Source organism: Hermetia illucens, chromosome 7 (genome assembly GCF_905115235.1).
Source record: "Hermetia illucens chromosome 7, iHerIll2.2.curated.20191125, whole genome shotgun sequence".
NCBI classification, from domain to species: Eukaryota; Metazoa; Arthropoda; class Insecta; order Diptera; family Stratiomyidae; genus Hermetia; species Hermetia illucens.
The window spans coordinates 11,726,590-11,742,941 of record NC_051855.1 but is presented as its reverse complement, the minus strand read 5'-3'; the positions used below and the strand labels follow the sequence as shown (position 1 = coordinate 11,742,941).

At 45.6% G+C, this 16,352-nt stretch overlaps 1 protein-coding gene across 10 annotated transcripts in view; it reads left to right on the top strand.

Moving 5' to 3' along the window:
* The window catches only part of LOC119660996 (uncharacterized protein DDB_G0283357), a 49,047-nt gene extending 32,895 nt beyond the window's left edge, over positions 1-16,152 (top strand). For all 10 annotated transcript variants that reach the window (XM_038070091.1, XM_038070090.1, XM_038070089.1 and 7 more), the window contains 2 exons: positions 10,762-11,039; positions 14,810-16,152. In XM_038070091.1, coding sequence (XP_037926019.1) covers positions 10,762-11,039; positions 14,810-15,856 — 1,325 coding nt within the window. In that variant the 3' untranslated portion in view covers positions 15,857-16,152. The remainder of the gene's footprint in view (positions 1-10,761; positions 11,040-14,809) is intronic.
* Positions 16,153-16,352: the final 200 nt, after the last annotated feature.

Genomic DNA, 16,352 nt, shown 5'->3' with positions numbered 1-16,352 from the left:
AAGTACTAGCCAGGACGGTGGATGATAGGGGGTTGATGTGCAAGGGTTGTACGCCGAGTATGGGACTAGTGATAACAGCTATGAAAACACACCGGGTACTTAATGGCTGTCTTAAATCCAATCGCCGAGGGTATCGAGTTACGGGCAAAAGTAACCTTAGATAGGGTGGCGGCTAACGATAGGGATAAGTTTCCGATTTCAGTTTTTTCCAGCCACGTTGAGCACCTGATCCACACTCGGTAATGACGCTATTCTTCTTTCGCGTTGGTTCGCCGGTTTTTTTTTTGCATCACGCAGATAAAGGACACGTAGGCCATTGAAGGTGGAAGATGTGTCCCCATGGGGGTGAATGTTTTGGGGTGTAGAATTCGCATGACTGATGGAATGCTCATGAGTTGACATAGGTGGTTTGATTTAAATAGGAGATGTTCCACATTTTTGTTGTTTGTCCTAAGCCTAGCCATGTACGTGGGGGTTTATGGGGGTTTTGGAGGCGTGGTGGTCATTAATTGGGTATCATTCGGATAATACGTTAGTTATGTTTAAACGGCGCCACATTTTAATTGGATACGTACTCACATTTAGCGTATATTGCCTTAAGTCCTCCTCCCCCCCACCCCCCCTCCTCATTGTGTCGTGCCACCGTTTACGCTGTCTGGCCAATGTCTGGTTGATTACCGCAAGCAGGGCTGCTACCGTGTTATGAATGATTTGATGGGTGGGAGAGGCAGAGTGTCGTCATATACATATGTTTGTGGATGACATAGAAGGGTGGTAGTTGGGACGATTTTTTTTTTCTGGTTGTTTCACATGTGGGAGTAACGTGGGTAGGCAAAGGGGATTATAGGTAAGCTGTTATTTAATTGGATAGTATTTAAACGGGGAGCTATCTGTTTAAGGCATTTAATAGAGCGGATTATTTATTCTTTCGACTTTGCTCTTTCTTGCTTCACAGGTTCGGCTTTTAGGCAGAGATTTGTTCGGTATTATTTATTGTTGGTTGTTGTTGACCAATGCGTGGTTGTCCAATGGATGTCATGTGTGGGAGAATATGGTTTCCTTCTCATGTTCTACCACTTCACTTACTTTGATTAAATCAGATTCGGTTAATCGAGTAAGAGTGCGTAGGGAACTGTGATGATTTGAATACTTGAAGAGGGGGGGGGAGGATGGGAGACTTATGGCGTTAGATAGAATGGAATGAGGATTTTTGGGGATCTCTTCCTAGAGAAGTGGACACTTTTAAGAGCGCAGTGTCTTCAATGATGCAATTTGATATATGCGGATTCGGTATTCTAGACTTAGAACGTGGAATTCACAAAAGCAATCCTCAGGAGTTTCCAGGTTTTGAATTCAGGGACGATATTAGTTCTTTTATCCTACAGTTAGGAATTCACTGTTTCACTGTTCTCTGGTAACCTTTACCCATTCTCTGCTGCCTAGTGAGGGTAAAACTTTTATTTTGAAAACATGTACCCTATTTCAGGAACCGTTTGTGACACGTGTCGTGTGAGTTCTCCCAGATGCCACGACGTTCTTTGCCCAAGTGCCTTACACTGTCCCAGAACGTGTATAGAGGTTTCAACACACTCCGCACAGAACCTGCAGGCAACTTCCCTAGGTGATAGTTTTGTCGACATTGACCAATGAGAATTCTCAGAATGATTCTAAGGTTCTTCCTGGTGAGGTTTAAACAGTCCTTTGTGCGCTTTGAGTTCGAATCCTCCAATAAGTACCCTGGACTGCTCCATTCCTGGTAGGCTCGGCCAGTATAGTTTCCCCAGTCATACGAGTTTAGAGTTCACTTGGTTGGACCTAAGCGATTTGATCGCAGAAGTCAAAATAGCAATGTTATGCTCCCTGTAGTTCCTTTAGGGATTAAAGGAGGCACATCTGTCTATTGTGTGTATTTCCACCTCGAATGCGCTATTGAATTTCCCCATTGATTCGAAGTAAATTTTCCTCAGGCCAATAACCCCGGCACCCGATCCCTGTGTTATGAGGGATCGGTCAGTGTACCAAGTAATCAGTTGCTTGTTTAAGTCGTATGTCACAGCCACGCCCTCCTAGTTTGCGTTGGTAATCCAACGTGTTCCAAACTTCTAATCGAAATGAAACCTCGTTGTCATGCTATCCCTTCGTATCAATAATTCAGAGTTCCGCCTATAGAGAATATCAATCTTTAGGCAGCCCCACCTCACTGATACTCCTGGTCATCCTCAAGATTGCCCTCCTTGCCCGCATCAGTATGTGCAGATGGAGAGGGGTTGGTAGGTAGGTATCAGTGGCCGCTCCGAGGAGCCCAATTAGCGCTTTGGTGCGCCGTTTTGATGCTACAAACTCCTAAGACCGTGACTGTTGTTATAGAAACAGGGAAGCGGAGTCCAGCTGGCTCGGATCTTCAGAGCCAGCCCGTAGCATTCACGAAGGAAAGCAGCTCTCCGACCCTGTAACTAGAAATCTCACTGAGGTCCCCAAAGAATGGTTTACCCAGTGTCCGCAGCCTGACTCGAGCCAGAGCCGGGCAATCGCAGAGAAAGTGCATGAGGGTTTCCCTTCCTTCTCCGCAGCTTCGGCAATGCGAGTTGTAGGGTAAGCCGAGCCTAGCGGCATGGTCCCCTATGGGCCAGTGCCCCGTGCAGACCGCCGTAATCTTGAATGCATTTGCACGCGTCTGGCACAGGAGCTCTCGTGATCGGGCTATGTTATAAGCGGGCCAAATTCTCCTTGATTTGGCACAGCTTGTAAGCCTTCGCCATCTCAGGCCCGGGGCTGCTAGGTAGTGCGAGTAGACTCGGCCCCCGACAGCCGCCAGCGGAACACCGACTGTGTTCCCCGAGGGACTGCCAAGAGCAGAGCCTTGCCTGGCCAATCCGTCAGCCCGCTCATTCCCTTCTATGTTCCTATGCCCGGAAACCCAGAGGAGAGTGATCTTGAGCGTGCCGCCCAGATGGTTGATCGTGTCTCTGCATTGCCCCACCAACCGGGAAGATGTCGTCGTTGAGTACAAGGCCTTGATGGCCGCTTGGCTGTCGGTCAGAATGGCTACGTTACGCTTGGGGCTCGAATCACGCTCCAGCCATCGACAGACTTCCAATATCGCCAGTACTTCCGCCTGGAATACACTGGTGAAACCTGGGAGACCATACGACTTGAATACACCGTGTCTATTCGAGAAAACCCCCGCGCCGACTCCATAGGCCGTAAAGAATACTGTGTCATAGTCTTGCAACACGCCGCCGGTCTTCCACTTTGCCCTGGTTGGAAGGTCCACAGCAAAGTTTCTCGTGAAGTTCAGCTTGCGTGTGACATAGTCCGTGGGGGATGCCCAGATTGCTCGAGGTATTTCATCTAGAATGTTGCTGTGGCCGTAGGACTTCGCTGCCCAGCATCCGGACTCACGTAGTCTGACGGCACTGCACGCTGCAACATATTTGATGTGGAGGTCAAGAGGGAGGAGATGCAGGAGTACATTGAGAGCATCTGCCGGGCAAGACTGCAGAGCCCCCGCAGCACCTGCACACGCGGTTCTTTGAATCCTATTAAGCTTCGTTCTATTGTATTTCTTCTTCAAAGCCTGCCACCATACAATAGATCCGTACGTCAGGATCGGACGCACTACAGCGGTGTACATCCAGAGAACCATCCTCGGCCGGAGACCCCATTTCTTGGCAAAGGTTCTCTTACAGGCATACAAGGCTATACAGGCCTTCTTAACCCTCAGTTCTATGTTCAACCTCCAATTTAGCTTAGGATCCAGGATTACACCCAGATACTTCACATTCGAGGAAAGAACCAATCTTTGTTCATTCAGCCGTGGTAGATGGAATTCAGGTATCCTTGTCTTGGTGGTGAATAGCATCAGTTGCGTTTTTGTTGGGTTTATGCTGGGTTTTTGTTGGGTTTATGCATCTTGCGGCCCACAGGCACACCTTTCGCAACGCTCCTTCCATGATGTCGCTCATAATGGACAGAAACATCCCAGATACTAGTATCACCAAGTCGTCGGCATACGCCACCACCTTCACCCCGCTGCTGTCTAATGTACGTAAAATTTTGTCCATTACTATTAACCAGAGCACCGGTGAGATAGCACCACCCTGGGGCGTGCCTCTGTTCACAGCTCTGGTCAAGTGGTTGCCTCCCAGATCGGATTGGATTATCCTGGTACTCAGCATGGATATAATCCAATGCGTGAGATACCCCTCCAATCCAATACCGGTCAAGGCTTCCTTGATGGCGTTGGTACTGACGTTGTTGACGGCTCCTTCTATATCCAAGAAGGCAGCAAGGGTATACTGCTTGTACTGCAGCGACCGCTCAACCGTGCCAATTACCTCGTGGAGGGCAGTTTCTGTAGATTTTCCTTTGAGGTAGGCATGCTGGGACTTAGAGAAAGGCGTTCTCTCCATAATCGTCCTTAAGTGAATGTCCAGGACGCGTTCTAGGGTCTAGGGGTCTAGGGTTCTAGGGTCAGAAGAGGGGTTAATCCCAGAAGGACCTCCAGGTCCTCATTGCCCCACTGATACACACACAAGCCAGTCTTTGGAGTTTGTGTAGCTCCCTGGCTTTTGTGCTGAGTTCAGTTCTTTCTGTCCAGATTACCGCTCTATAGGCCTATCGTGATGCAACCCCATTTGTTTCCTGCTATGAACCTGCACTGTGTGATATCTCACAGTGAAGCAATTATAGAGGTATCACGTTGCTGAGTACCATCTATAAGATACTCTCCTCTATCTTGCTAGGCCGGATAGCCCCATACACCCAGAACATCATTGGCCCATATCAAAGAGGCTTCACTCCAGGCAAATCAGTAACAAATCAGATTTTCTCTTTGCGGCAAGGGATGGAAAAACTGTTGGAATATGGACAACAGTTGCACCATTTATTCATCTACTTTAAAGCCGCCTATGATAGCATAGCCAGGGTAACTATCCCGACGAAATTAATAAGACTGACTAGGCTGACCCTGACCAATGTGCGAGGCCAGATAAAAGCAGCAGGATCACTCTCAAGATCATTGGACATCAACAATGGTCTACGACAAGGGGATGCCATATCATGCGTCCTCTTTAACTTGGCCCTGGAGAAAGTGATCCGTGATGCTGAGGTAAATGCAAGAGGTACGATCCTCTTTAAGTCCACCAACCTACTAGCCTATGCTGACGATATCAACATCATGGGAAGAACAATCGGAGATGTACAGTCTACCTTCATCCAGATCGAGCAGGCGGCGCAAGATTATGGCCTGCACATTAATGAAGGTAAGACGAAGTACATGGTGGCAACGCCAGTGCCAAAACCAAAAGAACGAACAACATCGAATTGCACTGATCAGACGAAAACAATGAAGACAGGAGCCTAAAACTTTGAGACCGTTGAAAATTTCTCCTATCTAGGGTTGAAAATCACAACCGATAACAGCTACGACGATGATATCCGCGCTCGGTTGTTGGCAGCCAATAGAGCCTATTTGAGGTTACAAAAACTGTTTCGCTCGAAACGTCTCACCATAGGGTCAAAACTTTTACTGTACAAGACTATGATCACGCCAGTCCTTATGTATTCATCGGACACTTCTTAGCAAAAAAAAACCACGCACTGTTGGCCGCAATCGAGAGAAGAATCCTCCGAAGAATTTTTGGCCCCCTGTATGAGGATGGACGATTCCGTAGCCTACATAACGACGAAATCTATGAGCGGTTGTGGATAAAATCCAGCTCAACAGGATACGGTAGGCGGGTCACTTAATCCGTATGGATGAGGGTGATCCCACCCGAAAAGTCTAGAAGGGCAAAATCTATGGTAGAAAAAGAAGACGGGGCAGACCCTGGCTGTGATGGAGCGATGGCGTAGATCAGGACGCCAGACAGCTTTTAGGTATATCGAATTGGTAGACCTTGGCGGCGCAAAACCGGGATGTCTGGAGATCCTTATTAGGCCTAGACCGGATACCGGTTGTTGGGCCGTTGATGATGATAAGGGGAAGCCTTTTTTAATAGCATTATTTATTCCTTATAACATATTGTGCTCAGAGGGAGAAACAAGTAAATGGCTTACCTTACGCTTAAAACTAGAGAAGGAGACAAAGTCATAGGACCCAAGCTGTAGGGCGTTGTAGAACCGGCATAGCCTCGAGATCAGGGAGTGAAAGTAAAGCTCGAGCTCTGCGAAGGGTACTTCAAAAATGTCTGCACTATGTGTGTTATGAGAGACGGTGCGGAAAATAATATCCGAGTTGACAGAGCAGTCCATCAGTCAATTGCCGAGCTAGAAAAGAGTAGACATATCAAGGAAGAGACGGCGTTGCTGCAGGGAGGGGAGGGTGCAGAGACGTGACGGATAGTCAACCCGTGGAAGGTTCTTTTTGTAAAACAGGGTCCGGGTGAATTTGTGTTATACAACTTCAAGAGTGCGAAAGTCACGGATGCGGGGGGGGGGGGGGGATCGACTACAAAGCAATATTCAAGGATGTTTCTGACAAGGGAGTTGAAGAGTCGAGAGGAGGGCTGAATTGAGGTCGGAGGAGGAACGTAGGTTAAAACCAGACATTTTGATGATGTCAACGAAGTGGGAATTAAAACGAAGTTTGTCGTCGAATATTACACTCAGGTCTTGGAAGGAGGTCAATAGTGAAAGAGGTTGTCCACTAAGAGAGTAGCAAAAGGATGTTGGGGAGGGTTTAAGCAAATCATTTTGATCTTTTTCAAATTTTTGGTTGGATAGGTTCCGAGAACGAGAACTGTTTCACCTTTTGGAGTACAGATTTTGAGTCAGGAATAAGATCATTTTCGAAAAGCATTAATTAAGCCCTTTTATTTAATACCTCACATGACCATATTCTGTAAAAAAATTACTCCCCCCCCCTTCCCTTATATAGGCCCCCCCACCCTCCAGTCCCATTTCCCAAATATTCTACACTATACATGGATACAATTGATGGGAAAGAAATCGATTCGTCGGCCCCGACGCATGAGATGATTTCCTTAAGACGACGTAAGTCCATTGTAGTTAGCCCTAATGGTGAAAATGCGACGTAAGTTCAGTATACATAGCATAGTTTTCACAGTGGTGAAAACCTTAAAGCAACCTAAGTCCATTATAGTTATTCCTATTTTGTTGCTTAGGAAGACTAGAAGGACGCCCCTAGACTTACACTTCTACCGTCCATACAACCAGTGCCAGGTATATATCTACTGGAAGGAGCCTTATCTCATCCTCATCACTCGATTTTACTATTAGACAAAATTTTCCACTACTGCAATCAATGCAAAAGATTCACGCGATAAACGGTGGATGCCCAATGCACGTAGCAATTCGGCGAAATGATAGTTTGGCAATGATTTTGCATTACTTTCAGCTGGAGCAGTTCCGAGTGTAAATTCGTGAAAAGGAGGAGGGGGGTTGAGAAGCTAGATATGGTCGAATCATCCCACTCACATGCGAATTTATAAATTGGAACGGTTGATTCCGCTGTATGGGGTAGTAATACTAATTCGATGCAATCTATTGTGAGTCTGGGGGTTGAAAGATAGAGCAAACCATCGTCCATAAATTAGACGAAGGGACAATTTATAATATATCTCTTCATACATATGAAACTGTGTAGTCTTCCATATATGTCCAGGATCCCAAATCCCAGTACAGAGAGCTCCATAAGTACCAGCAACTCATAAATATTTCGTCGTTGTCTTTATTGTCATGACAAATCGCGCGCCAAATGTACTTCTTGGTCTTTCTCCATTTCTGATCCCAAGGATTCATCATATCATCCTTATATGACTATTTCAACAAATAAAACTCAGCATGAAAAAATTCCAGAGAGAAATTCAATCGATAGGGGTAGCTCTTTATAAGTGGAATATAGGAGGAAAGATGGAAAAGGAAAACTGCATTGAATTGCCTGAACATTGCTCAAAATTTCAATCAATTCGACTGAAGTGATGCCAGAAGAGAGGTGAATGGCCTTTAAATAAAATAAAAATTATATTGCAATGTCGTCATATGCAGTAATAAGTTGGATCTTGATTTAAATTGTTAATACAAATTTGGCTCGATGGCAACTCCAATTTACAGTGAACATTTGACGTCGGTAAAGCTCGTGACACGTCGCGAAGCTTTGGTTTGATGACAGATCATATTGCGGACACCCATGACCTTGTACTTATGAATACATGGTTCATCAAACGATTGTCTCATCTTCCTACATTTTATAGTTGAAAGAGTAAAACGCAAATCGATTATATTCTCATAAGACGCCGACATTTTACTACTGTCACTGATGCAAAGCCGTTCCCTATGAGACCATCGCACCTCAACATCGGCTATTGATTGCCGTTCTGCGAATTAAGTCACCGATAAAACAGCGTGAGGAACACAGCAGCGGACCTCTGGAGCGCTATCTATGATTGTCTACTTAAACTCGACATGTCAGAAGAGTCGCACCTGGTCGGCTATGCTGATGATGTCGCGTGGAACAGGAGCAAAGCAGACTCGACATATTGATGCGACGGGTAAGCGACGGGTTTCAACCTTGCACTGGAAAAAAACCGAAGTAGTCATCCTGACTAAAAAGAGAATTCCGACCCTGCGTCCCATATCGTTCGGCGAGTCAATTATCGAGTCAAAACCAGCGGTAAAGTACTTCGGGTTGACTCTTGACTCAAAGATGAGCTTTTTTGAGAAAATCAAAGCAGCAGCGAACAAGGCTGCAACTGGAGTTTCGGGATTAAGTAGGTTAATAGCAAACGCGGGTGGCGTCTGCCAAGTTCCTTACATAGCGAAACACAAAACCTTTTATACCTGAAGCGTTCGTCCATCAAATAGGTAGCCACCTCAAAAAAGAAGACTAACATGGGGTCATGATTGGATAATTTGGTGGCAATGCCATGAAGCGAAGTCTGTTGATAGGAAGGGGGTTTTTGCGACGAGAGAGGGAGTTATGCTATTTCCAAAAGGATTTACATAATTTTGAACTCGCCTAGGATCTTACGTGAACCACAAGGGGAAACCTGTCCGCATCTAGATCACTGTTACGAATTTTAAGTGAAACTTTGTAAAATACAGGAACATGAAAGGCACGAACTATGGAGCCCATTTTTAGGACTAGGTGAATTTTTTGAATCACTGGCACAGCCCTAAAGAGAAAATTCGGTGCTGGAGTGACCCTCTTCAGTTCGTCCTATTGACAGTCCAGGAGAATGTATCTTACATCTCCAAGGAGTCAAGTGCTTTTTGTCCTTTTAAACGTTGTCTAATTATTTGTTGGTCCATCATTTTCAAGGTACTTGCAGGCATTTTTTGAGAATGATGGGGTCCTAAGTCCGCATCAACTTAATGCTGGACCGGACCTTGAGAAGTCGTGGACAAACTGAAGCGCGTTTCCGGTTTTCACGGGCAATGGTGCGTAGGCATTGTTGTGGTACACCCCACCAAGTGATGAATGGCATATTCACCTATATACGACATCCTTTGCGCGAAGTGAACCCGAATTATTGCGATCAAAATTTATTGACTGTGATGGCTATTGCGGGAAGTTGTTTCACGTAAAATTTCGAGGCATACCTGTTAATTGATATCGCAGTGATATATGTGGTGGTGCTACATTTCCCTGCGTCATTCAATTGTTGCTTAAGGATTATGTGACTTTTGCTGCCCTTCCGCGAGCTATTGATATACCTGTGGGCACCACTCAGTTATCCAGCAACACTCCGTTGGCAGCTTCTTCTGCAAAATCGTGTGCTACTGTGTTGCTAGTCCTTGAGGGATCGGGTAGTGCTACCACCAGGCTGAAATAGAAGAAAAAGTGGCTCATAAAACCGGTGCTATGTTCAAAGTTCAACGTTTGACTTATGCGTTATCTTTTCTAGGCGTCTGACGACTTGACAACGATTCAACCATGTCGGTGAATGTGAAGGTTATCTGATACCATGGGAACCGGGATGGCCCTCTGAGAGCATATGCTCCAGGTGAATTCCTGGAGGATGTGCTCTCGGCCTGGTTATTTGCGATTGGCCCCTTAGTGGGAGTTTCATGGTGGTTGTGGTTATGCCTACCTCGCGGGCAGAGCTCCTCGGAGCTCAAGCGTGGAGTTGCGCTGTACAACTCGGGTGCCGTACCCCTTAGTTGCGGTAGAGGTATTAGATAGGCCTCGTGTCTATTGATATGAATGCTGAGCCTGCACTCAGTATAAACCAGTACCACTGTGTCAGTCATGACGGGGCTCTGATTATGGTCCCAAAATCAATCCGTGTCCGAAGAGGACCGTGGGATTATGCCTACACGGCAGGTACTCACGTTAAACTCCCAGGACTTTCATACCCACATAGCATTGATATCTTTATTAAAGATTTCAACCGCCAGAACCGTCCCGAAAATTTCCGCAAGGATCGCCGTCCTTTTACAACGAAAATGTGAGAGGTCACCTTTTTCGCTTATATGGGGAACCTCCCTTAAATCCAACATAAAGAGGTGCCTGTGTAGCGGTTCAGAGACCACATATTCTCTCTCCTCCTGCGGCTTAAGCCTTTGTGTCGGGTTTAGATCAATTTTTCGGGTAGTTAAGTTTTTTCATTATTGATAAGAAGTCGTAATAAGTTCTGAGAAGTTGAAAAGGTTTTTCTCACCGTTCAGGAAATACACAAGATTTTCAACCAGGGCAGCAATATACGACCAAGAGTAAAACCATCCAGAATATGTTTCTTTTGCAAGATTTTCTCTTCCATCATCAATTAATGCATCCTTTTCATTATCCATTTACAGGTGACGTATTGAATGGCCATCGCTTAGTTGAGTTCAGCTCATTATCCGATCAAATGACGGGACAAAATTTAAGAATACGCGCCGCATCAATGTGGATTAGAGTCGATTTACGTCCTTCGACTGAGAAAAAGCGCAGTCCTAGTCGGGGTGGCCCAATGTCATCATCATCATCGTCGTCTCAATCATCATCTGTTAATGGTTCCAAGTTGAAAATTTGGGTTTTCCGTTTGATTGAACCGTTTGCAACCAGCTTAAATTCTACAGAGTTCATAAAAAAGGTAGGCGACCCTTTATTATTTTAGTTTTAACGAAGGCATTCTCTTTACTAAGTGAGTCAACCCTTTGTCTACCTTGTCGACTTGTTTTCTATTACAGAGTCCTTTGACGAGCACCTTTTGTTCTTTAGTGGAGTAGTTTAGTTTAGATTACTGGAGGGAGCCTCAGCTCCGAGCACTCAGGCCTTTGTTATCTTACCGCCCCTTGTTGCACCAGAGATTCGTCGAGCGTCTCCTGAAATTCGCGCACGTGACTGTGCAGGCATCAGTAACACCACGCCGCACTGCAGGCAACAGTTTCAGTACTCACAGAAGCACTCTTCTCCAGCTGAGTTGTCCCCGAGGTTCGGGACGAATCCTTTGCATAGACCAGGTATTCCTTGGCTCTATGCAACTCCAGCAATTCCGAGAATTCTATCTCAAATCAAAGATGAGATTGCATCTCGACTGTGTGCTGCTATGTCCCTGCTATAACTACAATCACTTGTGTATTCTGGTGCAGTTGCGGCTACCAATGTTACCGAAGGGGAAATTCGATGAGCCATAAACAGCTCGCGGAACTGGAGGAGCCCAGGTCTGGATCGGGTGCAGAACTTCTGCTACAAAATTTCATCAGTATATATGGTCGGTTAGCACGTACCACAAATCAGGTCATGAGTCGGCCGGAGAAATGTCCACCCTTCCTCACTGCAAGGATCCCTAAGAATGACACGGTGCAGGATCCCGCAGATACGAGACTGATTCCTGCCTTACCAACCCTCTACAAATTCATACCGTCCATTATTAGTGGAAGGGTCAATGCGCACCTCGAGACCAACAACATTCTGGTGAGATGGGTCAACATCTGTATCGTATTGATCCGAAACTAATAAAGTTTTTGGCGACAGTCAGGGAAGGGTGGCATAACACCTTATCAGTGCGTACATCTTAGGGTGCTAATATCTCAGAGTCCATCCGTATATGGAGGGGCATCATCTATGGGGATTCGTTTAGTCCTCTTTGATTTGGCTACTGAATGAAGCTTGAGGGCATGGTTTTGCAATAAAGTATGGACTACGTGCTAAGTGCGAACTGACAGACTGACAGACAACCATCTTAGATGTCTGTTGCGACTAGTAGACATGTTCAGCCGTGATATTCGGATGGTCTTCACCAACCGCATGCCGGACATAGCATTGGTGACCTCCACATCGAACCTATGATCGAGACAGACTTCTACAAGTACCTAGGAATTCTGCAAGAAACCCATGCTCAAGTTGGTCATCTCCTGACGCATGATTGGTTCGTTTGTATACCAATCCATCGCACACCTGCAGATCAGGGAGTTTGTTGGAATTCTCCCTAATACGCTCTATTAATTGCAAATAGTTCGCAGACCGAAAATGTGGTGAATTAAAATCCACGTTTGCGTTGTTCCCACTTCTCTCCAAAGCATCCACCTCCGCTGGTGAATACATTCGAGATAGAGAATTCGGGACCAGATGTTGTGATCCCTTTCTGTGTTTAATGATGAACGAGAATCCTTGAAGCTTCAATGCCCATCTGGCCAGTCTGCCGTGAAGGTCGGACTGGTTCATCAGCCATTTGAGCGAAGCGTGGTCAGTTACCACTTCGAATGTGGTGCCTTCAACATACGCTCGGAATTTGCGCACTGCCTCCACCGCTGCCAGACATTCCTGCTCAGTGACAGTGTAGTTTCGCTGAGGCTGTGTAAGCTTCTATAGGAACTTCATGTCCCTCCTCTGTCTTCTGCATCAGCACCGCTCCTATACCATGTTGACTTGCGTCACAATGTATGGCGAAAGGCTTGGAGAAGTCGGGGCTGTGCAGAACTGGAGCCGAGGAGAGACTCGTTTTCAGAGCGTCGAACGCCGAGATAGCTTCCTCAGACCAGCAAAACTGCCGCTTCTTCTGAAGCATGTCTGTCAAAGGTGCAGTCAGCGAAGCGTAATTTGGCACAAATCGCTGATACCACCCACACATCCCAAGAAATCGCCGCAGTTGCCTGACGGTTTTCGGCCGCGGAAAATCTTTGATGGCGTGTACCTTGTCGGGATCGGTACAAATCGTCCCGTTACCGATGATGTGCCCCAAGTATCGAACTTCCTTCATGACAAACTTGCTCTTCCGGATGTTCAACGTCAAGCCAGCGCGTCTCATACAGAGGGCCACTTCGCTTAAGAGCAGCAGGTGCTGATCGAAGGTCTCTGTAATAAGCAGCAAGTCATCTAAATATACAAAGACTTGATGACGTAAGTGAGCAGGGATGACCTTATCCATCAGTCGCTGCATGGTTTGAGGTGCATTGCAGAGCCCAAACGGCATGGTCACAAACTGATAGAGTGGCCGACCTGGGACGGTGAAGGCAGTCTTATCCTTGGACGCCTCATCCAGAGGAATTTGCCAGAACGCATCCTTCAGATCTAGACTCGTAATGAATCTAGCCTTCGGGAGACAACTGAAAATCCCCTCGATGAGAGGTAAAGGATAAGCGTCCTTCACTGTTACACTATTCACTTTACGTGCATCAAGGCAAAGTCGCACTTTACCAGGTTCAGGGTAACTGTCGAAGACCAGGCGCTTTGCGATTCTTCGATGACTCCCAAAGCCAGCATCCTATCAATCTCTTCGTAGAGGAGCTTTTCGATGGCGGGAGAGACTGAGAAGTGTCTCTGTTTAATCGGTTTGTTACCGCCGACATCGATGACGTGTGTCGTGAGATTTGTACGTCCTAAGTCCTCCGACTCGAAAGATGGAAAACTGCCAATGACAGCCTCGAGCTTTGCTCGCTGGTGTGTCGTCAACTGGTGTTGATTGACGTTCTCAACATTTTCGATAGAACAAACGGAAGGTACAACAATTGGTGGTGGGGTCAAATCCGGGTAGGTCAAATCTGGTTTATCGGACCGCTTCAACACGATAACTTTCGGAGTTACTGTGGAAGACGTTGTCGCAACGCCTGCGCAGTCACGTGCGTCCAATGCAGGAACGCCCTGATGACTGGGGCTGGGCTCTGGAACTCGGCAATTTGGACATACGGGCTTACGAGTGTTCGGGCGCCCGTAACCGAAACAAAAGACTTTTGGATCCTCCCAACAGTCTTCAAACAAATGTCCAATCTGCCGACAATTCCAGCAGACCAAGTCCAAATCACGATCTTGAATCTCAGACTGAGGATTTACTGAGATGTTCTTTATGTCAACACCCTCTTCAGATTCAGCAGAATAGCTGTGTAATTGATGAGAGAGCCTACTTGAGAGACGCTCCTCTAAACTTTCGCTCTGCTGCACTAACTTACGCAGCTCGCAAACCGTACTAGCCGGAAAATAGAGAAGTTGCCTCTGAACGTCAGGTCTCAGCCCACGACGTAGCAACTCTACCAACTTGTTGCCTAGTGACATCGAAGGTAGGGGCGTGGTTGACGTGGCGACAGAATATCATCGCCAAGTCGACTTTCTGCGCGCTTATTTTTACAGCAAAGAGCAAGCGAGTCCCTTGCATGCGGCAGTCTGTAAAGCAGGTTGTGGGCTGACTCCATTTAACTTGAAGGATCGATCTTTCAATCCTTTTAGTGGGGTGAAGTCGGACCAAGAGTGTCCCTTTAGGTTTTAAGTAGGCAGGATCGTCCGAGGCTAAATGCTTGACACTTAGTGCTAGTATTAGGCAAAATCCGGCATCTGCTGAGATTGTGACAACTCGAAAAAAAAAATTAATGAAAAAATAAATGAAAATCTTAATATTCTATTCTGTTTTTATCATTTCTCTCCCATTAGGACTTCGACAAAATTACAAAATTGAGTACAACATTAAACGTCCAGTTCAACCAATTGGGTTGGCAGAAGCTCGATATCACGGAAACCGTCCAAAGTTGGTATGCAAACGATCAACACGTTCGACTACGTTTATTTATAGATTGTTCCGGTTGTGGTGACCGTATCACTTTACATCTATTTGACAACACCCGATCCAGTAAAATAGCCTACAATGGTCCTAACTCAAAGAATCCAAATCATAACCATAGTCAAGCCCGTAAAAATCACCATCATCATCACCATCATGACCACCATCATCGTCCGAATCAACGACAAAATAGTTCATCAAGTGGGCGGAAACATGGTCATCATTTCAGTCAGAAATCCTCCCGATACCTGCCGAAAGGTCGCAAGGACTCCCATCTGTCGATAAATCGAACATCAGCCGTATCTCTTGTAAATGAAACTGATATAGCAGCGCTTATGGCTCACGGGAATCATCGAAATCGTCAGTATTTTTACAGAAGCGATAACAAAAGTAGGATCTCTCCAGCGCTAAGACATCGCAATAATGGTGTTAGGAAGCTCCCAAAGCCTTCATTGTTTGGGACGAATTCATTTCGGCAAGAGTCATCTAAGGATGGTCAGAGTCATTATGAGGTGAATCCCAATCGACCATTCTTGGTTATCCATACTGAACCTAATGTAATGAAGCGGGTTAGGAGGCGTGCCTTAGACTGTTCTGGTGCATTCAATGGTCAGTGCTGCAAGGAATCATTTTACGTGAGCTTTAAGGCCCTCGGTTGGGATGATTGGATTATAGCTCCGCATGGGTATTTTGCTAACTACTGTAGGGGTGACTGTGCAGGACCAAGAACACCAGACACTTACCAGTCCTATCATACACATGTAATTGAAGAGTTCCGTAAGTTAGACCGTTTGACAGGCATGCAACCATGCTGTGCCCCTCTCAAGTTCTCAAGCATGTCCTTAATTTATTATGGAAAGGAAGGAATTATCAAGCGGGATTTGCCAAAGATGGTCGTAGATGAGTGTGGTTGCCCGTGAAAGTGTCAAATCTTAAGTTGTCCTAATCTACACACGATATCTGCCAAGTACCGGTATTTTTAGGCTGACAAGCAATACAAAATAGGGGGCTTTCAAAATGGTTGCATAAAAATAGGAGTTTGAGCTACCAAATTTGGCACTCGCTTCGGATGTCTCGCAGGTGGAAAATGAACAGCAAAATATGGATTCATGAAGCTTGGTTGATCGTCAAGGAAGTTATGAAAGTAACTTTTTGAATATCTTTTGTGTAATTGAGTGAAGGGAGCATAACCATTCAAATTATATATAAAAAAAAACAAAGCAAACAGATGCACTCAGATGCAGTAAATGGAAGTTAATGCATAAAAGAAACCTAATCTTATAAAATGGAAACAAAGCGGAAAAAAAATGCGTTGAATAACAATAGAAATAAATAACTATGTTGGTCCATTCCAAGTGCTTTAAATAATTTATATATATTTAAAATATTAAATAAAAATAAAAAAAAAAAGTATGA